Source organism: Balaenoptera borealis (assembly GCF_965194805.1).
Source record: "Balaenoptera borealis genome assembly, chromosome: 4".
NCBI classification, from domain to species: Eukaryota; Metazoa; Chordata; class Mammalia; order Artiodactyla; family Balaenopteridae; genus Balaenoptera; species Balaenoptera borealis.
In genome coordinates, this window is record NC_138861.1 from 108,476,059 (window position 1) to 108,489,483 (window position 13,425).

At 35.8% G+C, this 13,425-nt stretch overlaps 1 protein-coding gene across 1 annotated transcript in view; it reads left to right on the forward strand.

The window, feature by feature from the left end:
• Nucleotides 1–13,425, forward strand: part of LOC309627512 (uncharacterized protein) — a 254,459-nt gene that overhangs the window by 192,234 nt on the left and 48,800 nt on the right. Inside the window, exon 3 of the mRNA XM_082389550.1 lies at nt 2,395–2,455. Within this exon, the coding sequence (XP_082245676.1) occupies nt 2,395–2,455 (61 nt within the window). The remainder of the gene's footprint in view (nt 1–2,394; nt 2,456–13,425) is intronic.

Consider the following 13,425-nt stretch of genomic DNA (forward strand, 5'->3'; position numbering starts at 1 on the left):
TGTGTTAATTAAACCTTACTTCAAGTTTCGCTCTGTGCTTGTATACAGATGGGAGGATCTGATGTCTTGATAGAGAGATAGATGCTGATAGAGATAAATAGAAGTGGCTTTAATGCGAGGACTAAATTATGTCACATATTGAATCCACACAAGGATTCAAAACGATGCCAAGCACATAAATGATAATTCCCCCAAATTCCTCCCTGTCTGCTCTTTTCCTGTACCTGTATTCAGTTTCAATTCTAGTACATCCCCCTCTCCCCATGGCAAATATCATTGGATGTTCATGTATAAATAAAGCACTGGAGAGAAGTTCACAACAGCAAAAGAGAGAGAGAGGAATAAAGGTGCTAAGCTCTCAGGTTGATGCTGCTTAATGATAGTGCCTATACTGTAAGACATCATAGCTCACGTGTATTAATTGTAAAAACAGTTGATCCTTTAAGGTCAAAATTCTCTAGGAGGAAAGCTTTCAAAATGGCAGTCAGTGTAAGTTAAAATGATCTTCAATGCCACTGGCCATTTTGCAAGCTGAGAAACGTTAATCACCAGCAAAATCATAATAGAAATTGAAATATAATTCAGAATATTCTTCCTGGAAGTTTTCTTCACTGAGCTGAATCATAAGAAAGACTATATCAGGTCAGATATTGGGTTGCAGGGATTGATGCTACCCCAATGTTCTAGGTTTCCTTGACAGCCTTAAAACTATAAAGATTGGGAGTCTTGGTCCCTATTAAAGTGAATCCTCCTGCAAAATTTGAGGATTTGACTGAGATGACTAATGTGGACTCAGAGAGTTTGGCATCCTTGCTAACAATTTGTGATCATCGAAAAGACCCAGTGTATAACCAAATGTTACCAGACATCAAGTCTGAATTAGAAAATATTAAACTAGTCAAAGGGAATATAGATTTATCTGGAAAAAGGACACAACTTTGAAACCAAACAAACAAAACATTTCCTCCTGCTCAGATGATGACTTAAGAGAATACTTTGCCAGATTTATGTTTAAAGATGGAAGGAGTGTTCCTAGAGCCCCAACATAAGAATATCCTTGGTAAAAGGATAGGAGAGTTATGGGAATCATCTGTAAACAAAACTTGACAGCTCCTGAGTGAACCCTAGGAAAGTCCCAGACCACTGGGATTTCAGGTCATAGTTGAATCAAAAGTGGGCAGTGTGTTGGCTGATTGAGGCCATGCATTGTGGAGCCAGGTGGAAATGGGTGTGAATCCTGGCCCCACCACATTCCAAAATCTGTAAGAGTTGGCAAGTCACTTCACCTCTCTACACCTCAAATTCCTTATCTCCTAGTAGTAATGAAGACAGCCACACCAAGTGTTATTGTAAGAGTGTCTAGATAATGTATGTAAAGTGCTGTTGCAGAGCTGGCACACAACGGATGATGGCTATTATCCTTCATGGTACCATCTTTCAGAATTCTGCCACTTATGGGAAAGAAGGAGAAAAATGTGGAAACACCAAGCCTAAGAAATATGACAGTTGAAGCTTTATAAGTATTGTAAGATCCAAAGCCTAACATGAGACACAAAGTGATCCTGGGGAAAAAGGAGATAAGTAAACCTGGATGTGTAAAAGGCAGAAGAAGGCTTTCCATGCAAATAAAAATATGTATAGAAAAATTATCTGTGAAAGGCATAACATCATACAAATATTACCAAGGATGTTATTTTGGAGTTCAGTTACAAAGAGAGAGTGTCAACCACAGAAACAATAGCAACAACAGCTTGGACATTAACAAGTGCTTATTATGTATCAGGTGATGTGCTGAATGCTCACTATGGATATCTTCTTTTATAATAATAAGAACTCTATAAACACTTTAGTATTATTATTATTTACTTTTTTTTTGTCTTTCACACTAGGAGAGTCCCAAGACATTGGATTTTTTAACAATGTGATGTTTTTATATATATTATGAAATACTGCAATCAAGAAAATTAACAAATCCATCATCTCACATAGTTACTATGTTTTTGTGTGTGATAAGAACACTTAAGACCTACTCTTTTAGTAAATGTCAACTACAGTTGACCCTTGAGCAACACAGATTTGAACTGCACAGGTCCACTTACATGCAAATTTTTTCGGTAAATACTTACCACAGTAATACACTCTCTGTGGTTGAATCTGCAGATGTGGAACCGCGGATAGGGAGTGATGACTATAAGGTTACATATGGATTTTTGATGGTGGGGGGTTGGCACCCTTAACCCCGACATTATTCAAGGGTCAACTATATATATACAGTATTATTAACCGTAGGCACCATGCTGTACATTAGATTTCCAGGACTTATTCGTCCTGCAAAACTGAAACTTTCTACCCTTTGACCAGCACCTTCTTCTTCTTCTTTACTTTATTTTACAGATGTGGAAACCAAGACACAAAAAGTTCAGCAACATGCTCAAAGTCTCACAACTAGAAAATGGTGAGGCCAAGATGCCAGTTCAAACAGTTTGATTCCAAAGTCCTAACTTCCCAACTCTTATCCAACAAGTTCTACCACAGCCTGTGGATCACCATGGGCTTCCCAGTTATCAGGAACCTGCTTTGAACCCTAACACTGCTACGTGTTAGCTGTGTGTTCCTGGCAAAAAATATTCAATCTCTCTGAACTGCTGTCTATTTGTTAAATAGGAAAAATAATTGTTCCTTCCTTGCAGTGCTGCTATAAATTGTAACTGTTATTATTCATTTTTTTATTAACGTAGACTATATTTATTTGTTTTGTTGTTGCTTTTCTTGTCTTTTAAGGAAAAAATCATAACATTTTTCAGACACTGGACTCTTCTGGTTCAGTGTTAACCATTTTCTTCCTCATCTCAAGAATTTTACATTTATATATGCTCCTTGTATTATTATTTGTGTTTTTGTTTTTTTTTTCCTTTAACTTGACTAACTGCAACAATTTAATTACCTACTCTAGTCTCATCCCAGGCAATAATATCTGTGGAACTTCAGAACAGATATTATGTTTTTCTTTTATTCTAATCCATATTAAAATAACCAAAAACTATCATGATTTAAAATTTCAACTCTACCTTTGACTAAGACTGGCTTGGGTGCCATTGCTGGTGTGGGCACCACACTTTGGAAAATGCCATTTAATCAACCCTCAGATGAGAATGCTGAGACCCAGTGGTGCAATATTCTCTTGGTCATACAGATAACTCATGGCCGAGCTTGGAACCCACACCTCCTAGTAACTTAGCTTGTGTGAACTTCACTTTTTTCCTTTGAAAAATAAAGATAATAATTCCTGTTCAAAGATAGTTACACAGATGTTATGAGGGTATAAAAAAATGTATATAAGAAAGTTATTTATGAAAGACACAGCACATAACAATTATACAAGATGGCAACCCTGTTCCTCAAAGCCAAATTTGCAGGCCCATGAGCTGAGCCTATTTGGAAAGTAAGTTTGGACTGTCACACCAGTCCATGCAAGAGGAGCAGCTGAGTCTCCTATGTTGTGAAATGTGTCTCTGAAACTTTTCCATACAGGATCCACATTTTCATTCCTATTAAAAATCATGTCAGAGTTTCCTCAACCAGGCTTTGAACTGTTGGCAGTTCATAATTTGGTCAAGTTCAAATTACATATGCTTTGACACTATCTAGAAGGAAGTATTCTGGAAAATGTTCCTCTCCTAATTGAAGAAGATTTTCAACAATCTCATTAAAATGTTACTGAATTAGAATCCTTTTCTGTACATTGTGTGCAGCAAGAAAGACTCTGTTTTTCTTCTTGATTAAGAATCATAAATAAATACTACTACCACTACTACTATTGCTATTATACGCATCAGGACTATATTCATTCCTGTGAAATGCCCAAATGTGATCCTACTTTCCAGATGCAGATGAACATTTACAGTACTCTTTCCCTCCCCCACTCTGGATATGCTCTTTTAAAGATTTGACAGACCAGTACCTATTGTGATGAAAGAGGTTAAGGTTTGGAACAGGGAAACCAACTCTAACAATTAGTAACCACAGGATCATGGTGATGTACTTAGCTCATGTGAACATCACTTTCTTTCTTGTGACAATGAAGATAATAATAATAATGCTTATTCAACAAAAGTCACACAGATGTTATGAGGGTGAAAAATATATATGTGTAGGAAAGTTATTTATCAAAGGTATAGCGCCACACACACAAATACTACCAAGAGTGTTATTTTGAAATTCAACTATAAAATTAGCATGCGTTTTGACACACTTTGAAAGTGTGAAAAATATTGGTTAAAAAAAGAGATATGTGCACTTATAATCTCAGTTGTTTTCCTTCTATAACTACAGTATTGGCACCTCCAATTAAAAAAAAAAAAGTATTCTGTATTATTTTAACTTACTGAGTTTATCCTGAAGCAGAGATAGAGGTTCCTGTTGAATTGTTTTGTTACTTAGTTTAGAATAATAACACACTACCAAATTCATTCAATTGCATTTTAGACCAGTGAAATATAATTCTGACTGTACTTGAAAAAAATGGAGAGAAACTACTCTTTTGAAATTAAATTTTATTTTTGTCAAGTAATTCATGAGCATAGGGAAAATAATGAAATATTACCAAAAAGGCTAAAGTGAAATATAGCAGAAGCTTTGTCCATCGCTCCCTATCTGCAAATCCTCTTCCCAGATCTACTTTCAGCTCTTAAATTCATTGTTTCTTTTATTTACCTCAAAAACTCTAAGTAATATGTTTATACTTCTCTTTCTTTATTAATTGTAAACGTTATCTATTGACTCTGTAGTTGAGCATTTAACTCTTTTATATACAGATCTCTATTATCACCCTATGCTCTCTTAAATAATTGTAGAGATGACTGTAAATTCTGTGATACCCCTTCCATTGACAGGTGAAATCTGTTTTCTTCTTCCTTTAATGTGAGCTAAATTTGATCCTTGGAGTGCAGCAGATATGATGTTATGCCAGTTCTGGATCTAGCCTTTAGGAGGACTGGAAGATTTGTCTTGATCCTCTTGGATTCCTCATAGACTCTCTTTGTTATGTAAGAGGACCCTCAACAATTTTAAAGATGCTGTCCCATTGAAACTTCATAGCCAAACAAAAATAGAGCTATATGGGTGTGAATATTTTCTAATGTAGTGAACCCAAATAATATGCAAGTGCGTTGTGATCAGAGGTAGACTCTAGATGACTAAAGATGGCTGTAGATTTTGTGACACTCCCCTCTTTGAGATGTGGGGTCTGTTTTCTCCTCTTGAACCAGGGCTGGCCTGTGACGGCTTTGATCAGTGGAACATGGGAGAAGTGCTGCTTTGCCAGTCTATGCCTAGCACTTAAAAGGACAGCAGGCTTCTGACTTAGTCCCTGAATATACCCTCTTAGATAGACCACGTGGAGAGGTCCTAAGACTACAGGCATAGAGAGGAGGTTCCAGCTAAGTTCAGCCTTAAAGCCAACCTGGGAAAGTAAAACCATCTCACATCCTCCATTCTGTTGGTATTTGGAAATTAATGACCAGAGGAATTATATAGACATTTTTCCAAAGAAGACATCCAATGGCCAACACGTACATGAAAAGATGCTCAACATCACCAATAATCAGGGAAGTGCTAATTAAAATCACAATGAGACAGCACCTCACACATGTTTTAATGGTTATCATTATGACAACAAGAGATAACAAGTGTTTGTGAGAATGCAGAGATAAGGGAACCCTTGTACACTTGGCGGAAGTGTAAACTGGTTCAGCCATTATGGAAACCAGTATGGTTACTCTTCAAAAAATTAAAAATAGAATTACCATTAATTCAACAATTCCACTTCTGAGTATATACCCAAAGGAAATGAAAACAGGATATTTAAAAGATATATATATATATATATTTATAAGATATATGCACTCTCATGTTCATTGCAGTATTATTCACAATAGCCAAGATATGGGGGGGAAAAAAAACAAGTGTCTGTCAACAAATCAATGGATAAAGTAGATGTAGTGTAGATATGCTGTGAATATTATTCAGCCATGAGAAAGAAGGAAACTCTGACATTTGCAACTCCGTGGATGAAACCTGAGGGCTTTATGCTAAGTGAGATATGCCAGAAAGAGAAGGAAAAGTATTGTATGATATCACTTATATGTAGAATCTAAGAAAGCCCAACTTGTAAAATCAGAGAGTACATGGAATGGTGGTTACCAGGGACTGGGGCTGGCAGTGGGGTGGGGAAATTGGAGATGTGTTTTTTAAACGTACAAAATTGCAACTAGAAGAGATCTAAGGCATTGTATATTGATTACAGACAACAATACAATATTATAAACTTCAGAGTTGCTAAGAGACTAGATCTTAATTGTTCCAACCACAAAGTGAAATGATAATTATGTGAGGTGACTGAGGTGTTAGCTTAGGCTATAGTAGTAATCATATTGCAATATAAAAATGTATCAAATCAACACATTGTACACCTTAAACTTACACAATGTTATATATCAATTATATCGCAATAAAAATAAATTTAAAAAAAAGTTTGGCACTTGGGTTCTACCCATTCATTCTGCAGGCTTCCATGAAATCCACATTTTTCAGTATCTCACCTTCAACCCCTAAGATACATAGTGATTCTGCACTCAAAACCTCTCTGATTTTCATTTCTCCAAAGAATAAATTCTGGTCTCTTACAAGAGTAGTGAAAATTTTTCCATGGTACATGGTAACACCAATTTTGAACATTTCTGAGATTCTTTGGGTTTAACTGAATTACTTTTCATAATTATTCCCCTGCCAGGTGTTTAGGTTTACATTTATAGTGCTATTTTGGGAAGTAAACAACATAATGAATGTATGCTGTTTATACAGAGACTAGTGTTAAGAATTCATCAATTTTAACTATGCTTACATTGTTGTCTTCATCTCTAAGGTAAAGGGTTAACTTTACTGAAGAGAACAGTTCTGGAACTATAACTGTCTAGGTTTAAATTCTTGTTCTGCTATTTTATAGTTATGAGACCTTGAGCAAGTTAGTTCTTCTCTTTGCATCAGTGACCCTATCTCTAACAATGGGATCAGTTTAACTATCTCATAGCATTGTTGGGAGAACTGTAGATGGTAGTCCACTTAAGTTTCCAAGCCCCTAGTTAATATTGAATGAATATTAGTTCTTCTTATTAATAACATTTCTAAGGTTCTCTCCAACTGGATGATTCTCAAATGAAGTAACTTTATAATGACATTTATTTGATCAAAATAAAGTATTGAATGTGATGGCAGAGTTAGTGTTTATTCATCTCCTTGACAGCTCATTCATCATCTCTGTGGGCTGTCGGATGGCTAGTTTTTGAGGCATCAGCTTTTAGATCTTTTGTTTTCTCTCTCTGAGAGGCTCCTGTGTGTGAAAGAACCATGGACCAGCTACATTTCTAATGTCTTTGTTATCAAGTTAGGATATAGAGTTTCCTCCCAGAGATATGACAATTTTCATGCTGTAATGGTATCATGGGTTTTATAAATCACATGCTGTTTGTAATGGAACAAAACCTGATCATTGCCTTCTTTAGGTAGGAGTTTATTAACAATCAAACATTATCTGAACCACAGAAAGAGTGTTGCCATCAGCAATACCACTACTGGGCATATACCCTGAGAAAACCATAATTCAAAAAGAGTCATGTACCACAATGTTCATTGCAGCACTATTTACAATAGCCAGGACATGGAAGCAACCTAAGTGTCCATTGACAGATGAATGAATAAAGAAGATGTAGCACATATATACAATGGAATATTACTCAGCCATAAAAATAAACGAAATTGAGTTATTTGTATTAAGGTGGATAGACCTAGAGTCTGTCATACAGAGTGAAGTAAGTCAGAAAGAGAAAAACAAATACCATATACTAACACATATATATGGAATCTAAAAAAAATAAAAATGGTTCTGATGAACCTAGGGACAGGACAGGAATAAAGACACAGATGTAGAGAATGGACTTGAGGACACAGGGAGGGGAAAGGGTAAGCTGGGACAAAGTGAGAGAGTAGCATTGACATATATACACTACCAAATGTAAAATAGATAGCTAGTGGGAAGCAGCCGCATAGCACAGGGAGATCAGCTCGGTGCTTTGTGTCCACCTAGAGGGGTGGCACAGCGAGGGCAGGAGGGAGACACAAGAGGGAGGAGATATGAGGATATATGTATAGATATAGCCGATTCACTTTTTTATACAGCAGAAACTAACACACCATTGTAAAGCAATTATACTCCAATAAAGATATTAAAAAAAAAAAGCAGCTGAAACTTGAAAACAGAAAATGACTCAGTCAACCTTTTACAGAAGCATACAGGTGGATCTCACTTTATGCAATGCATGTCTTTCTAAAAATATCAGTCTGAATCCTCCTTTTGACAATACAGGAATGACATCCAATTGACTCTGTAATTATTTTGGTAATTTTCAGTGGACAGTGGGCACTCACTGACAATTAAGGAAACAAAAATATATTACCATCTCCAGAGTGAAGTATGTTTCTAGTCGTAGTATATGACATGAGTAATATGTCATCTGTCTTGCCTGGGAGCCCACAATGTAGTGGTGAAAATGGACATAATAATTACATAATATATAATGGACATAAATAATACTATATTTGCAAGGCATAGAAAGATTATCAAGCATACCTTCTCCTTTAATCTAATTTCTTTTTCATAGTGACCATCCTCATTTATGGTACCTTCTAAGTTCTTACTCAAAAATGATATTCATTCATTCATTCAAAAATGCACTAACATTTATATTAAGTTTATTATTTCCAGACCCAATGTTAAGTGCTAGGGAAACCAAGTGAATAAGTCCACATATTAAGTAAATAATTCCAATAAAATACGTTTGCTTTATATTTAGTTGTGGGACTATATAATTTGACATTTGTATAGGGTCTGGGAAAGCCCTTTGGAAAAGATAGTAAAGCTGGGGTATATAAGACAAATGGTATTTACTCAAAGCAGAGGAGAAGGAACAGGAGATTGGGAAAAAGAGAAAAGGTGTAAGAGTTCATAGTATATTAGAAAAATGGGATAGAGTTTATTTTACCGGCAGCGAAAATTCAGGATGGGAAGCTGCTGGAGGTAAAGCCAGAGAGACAGGTAAGGACCAAGTCATGGAGAATCATTTAAGCCATATTAAAGAGTTAGACGTTTATACTGAAATCAATGGGACTCTTGAATGGTAACATGCTCCAGTCTATGTTCTGAAGAAACCACACGACAACCACATGCAGAATGAATTGGTATGGGATTATGTTGGACACAGGGAGACCAGTTAAAGTCTATGACAGCCAGGCAGAAAATGACTTGGTTTGAGACTGTGATGTGAATGATGTTGCTTGCTATTAAATAAATTTACACTACAAGCACAGTAGGTCAGAGAGCTCCTTTCCATTAGGCAGATGGCATTTTTGTACTCTTAAGGACACACCAATTCTAAGAAATATTAGGAAAAAGAAACACTTTGCTGTTAAGCAACTACTTTAAAATTGCTGTTTGACTTTGGGCAATTTCCTTAGTTGCTCTGTGCCTTCATTTCCTCATCTGCAAAATAAGCATAATAATAATACTAACACCTTCCTTATAGAGTTGTTACAAAGGTTAAATTAGGCAGTAATTAAAAAACACATAGCAAGGGATCAATATTTATTATCTATTCTCATTGTCATTGCCATCACCATTACCATGAAAGTTTCTCCTTGGAATCCATGTAAACAAATGGGCAGATACTGAGACTAAGGACAGAGATTTTCTAAAGTCTCAGAGAGTTAGAGGAAGTGCGAGGGTATTCTTGAAAATTTTTCTAGCCAATGGATGATGACAACCTGGGAAAGACTCATCCAACTTCAGTATGAAAAATGGATTTGTGTGGATGAGTGTGAAAAGAAGAGAAAGTCAGAAAGAAAGACAGCACATACATTAAAGATATTGTAGAACTAATAAATAAATTAGAAACAGCAAAGAATAAAATAGAATGGTTAAAAATTGAGTGTCAATCATAGAAAACAAATCTTGGGATAATCTCAATAAACACAAAGAAAAAAGATTAAGAGATTAAGCAAATAGAAGGGAGATGATAGATGTGGAAGGCAGAAAACAAAGATAAATGGTGTCCTTATACAGAGAATTCAACAAATGAAACAAAAGCTACTTAAAGATATATGAAAGCACATTACTTATTTTATTTTATTTTATTTATTTTTTTATACAGCAGGTCCTTATTAGTCATCCATTTTATACCCATCAGTGTATACATGTCAATCCTAATCTCCCAATACATCCCACCCCCACCCCCACCCCCAGCGGCTTTCCCCGCTTGGTGTCCATACGTTTGTTCTCTACAACTGTGTCTCAATTTCTGCCCTGCAAACCGGTTCATCTGTACCATTTTTCTAGGTTCCACATATATGCGTTAATATACGATATTTGTTTTTCTCTTTCTGACTTACTTCACTCTGTATGACAGTCTCTAGATCCATCCACGTCTCTACAAATGACCCAATTTCGTTCCTTTTTATGGCTGAGTAATATTCCATTGTATATATGTACCACTACTTCTTTATCCACTCATCTGTCGATGGGCATTTAGGTTGCTTCCATGACCTGGTTATTGCAAATAGTGTTGCAATGAACATTGGAGTGCACGTGTCTTTTTGAATTATGGTTTTCTCTGGGTATATGCCCAGGAGTGGGATTGTTGGATCATATGGAAATTCTATTTTTAGTTTGTTAAGGAACCTCCATACTGTTCTCAGTAGTGGCTGTATCAGTTTACATTTCCACCAACAGTGCAAGAGGGTTCCCTTTTCTCCACACCCTCTCCAGCATTTGTTGTTTGTAGATTTTCTGATGATGCCCACTCTAACTGGTGTAAGGTGACACCTCACTGTAGTTTTGATTTGCATTTCTCTAATAATTAGTGATGTTGAGCAGCTTTTCATGTGCTTCTTGGCCATCTGTATGTCTTCTTTGGAGAAATGTCTATTTAGGTCTTCTGTCCATTTTTTTATTGGGTTGTTTGTTTTTTTAATATTGAGCTGCATGAGCTGTTTATATATTTTTGAGATTAATCCTTTGTCTGTTGATTCGTTTGCAAATATTTTCTCCCATTCTGAGGTTTGTCTTTTCGTCTTGTTTATGGTTTCCTTTGCTGTGCAAAAGCTTTTAAGTTTCACTAGGTCCCATTTGTTTATTTTTGTTTTTATTTCCATTACTCTAGGAGGTGGATCAAAAAAGTTCTTGCTGTGATTTATGTCAAAGAGTGGTCTTCCTTTGTTTTCCTCTAAGAGTTTTATAGTGTCCGGTCTTACATTGAGGTCTCGAATCCATTTTGAGTTTATTTTTGTGTATGGTGTTAGGGAGTGTTCTAATTTCATTCTTTTACTTGTAGCTGTCCAGTTTTCCCAGCACCACTTATTGAAGAGACTGTCTTTTCTCCATTGTATATCCTGGCCTCCTTTGTCATAGATTAGTTGGCCATAGGTGCGTGGGTTTATCTCTGGGCTTTCTATCTTGTTCCATTGATCTATGTTTCTGTTTTTGTACCAGTACCATATTGTCTTGATTACTGTAGCTTTGTAGTATAGTCTGAAGTCAGGGAGTCTGATTCCTCCAGCTCCGTTTTTTTCCCTCAAGACTGCTTTTGTTATTTGGGGTCTTTTGTGTCTCCATAAAAATTTTAAGATTTTTTTCTTCTAGTTCTATAAAAAATGCCATTGGTAATTTGATAGTTATTGCCTTGAATCTGTAGATTGCTTTGGGTAGTATAGTCATTTTCACAATATTGATTCTTCCAATACAAGAACATGGTATATCTCTCCATCTGTTTGTATCAGCTTTAATTTCTTTCATCAGTGTCTTATAGTTTTCTGCATACAGGTCTTTTGTGTCCCTAGGTAGGTTTATTCCTAGGTATTTTATTCTTTTTGTTGCAATGGTAAATGGGAGTGTTTCCTTAATTTCTCTTTCAGATATTTCATCATTAGTGTAGAGGAATGCAAGAGATTTCTGTGCATTAATTTTGTATCCTGCAACTTTACCAAATTCATTGATTAGCTCTAGTAGTTTTCTGGTGGCATCTTTAGCATTCTCTATGCATAGTATCATGTCATCTGCAAACAGTGACAGCTTTACTTCTTCTTTTCCAATTTGTATTCCTTTTATTTCTTTTTCTTCTCTGATTGCCGTGGCTAGGACTTCCAAAACTATATTGAATAAGAGTGGTGAGAGTGGACATCCTTGTCTCGTTCCTGATCTTAGAGGAAATGCTTTCAGTTTTTCACCATTGAGAATGATGTTTGCTGTGGGTTTGTCATATATGGCCTTTATTTATTTATTTATGTTGAGGTAGGTTCCCTCTATGCCCACTTTCTGGAGAGTTTTTATCATAAATGTGAGTTGAATTTTGCCAAAAGCTTTTTCTGCATCTATTGAGATGATCATATGGTTTTTATTCTTCAGTTTGTTAGTATGCTTTATCACATTGATTGATTTACGTATATTGAAGAATCCTTGCCTCCCTGGGATAAATCCTACTTGATCATGGTATATGATCCTTTTAATGTGTCATTGGATTCTGTTTGCTAGTATTTTGTTGAGGATTTTTGCATCTATATTCATCAGTGATATTGGTCTGTAATTTTCTTTTTTTGTAGTATCTTTATCTGGTTTTGGTATCAGAGTGATGGTGCCCTCATATAATGAGTCTGGGAATGTTCCTTCCTCTGCAATTTCTTGGAAGAGTTTGAGAAGGATGGGTGTTAGCTCTTCTCTAAATGTTTGATAGAATTCACCTGTGAAGCCATCTGGTCCTGGATTTTTGTTTGTTGGAAGATTTTTAATCACACTTTCAATATCATTACTTGTGATTTGTCTGTTCGTGTTTTCTATTTCTTCCTGGTTCAGTCTTGGAAGGTTATACCTTTCTAGGAATTTGTCCATTTCTTCCAGGTTGTCCATTTTATTGGCATAGAGATGCTTGTAGTAGTCTCTTAGGATGCTTTGTATTTCTGCGGTGTCTGTTGTAACTTCTTTTTCATTTCTAATTTTATTGATTTGAGTTCTCTCCCTCTTTTTCTTGATGAGTCTGGTTAATGGTTTATCAATTTTGTTTATCTTCTCAAAGAACCAGCTTTTAGTTTTATTGATCTTTGCTATTGTTTTCTTTGTTTCTATTTCATTTATTTCTGCTCTGATCTTTATGATTTCTTTCCTTCTGCTAACTTTGGGTTTTGTTTGTTCTTCTTCCTCTAGTTCCTTTAGGTGTAAGGTTAGATCGGTTATTTGAGATTTTTCTTGTTTCTTGAGGTAGGCTTGTATAGCTATAAACTTCCCTCTTAGAACTGCTTTTGCTGCATCCCATAAGTTTTGGATCATCG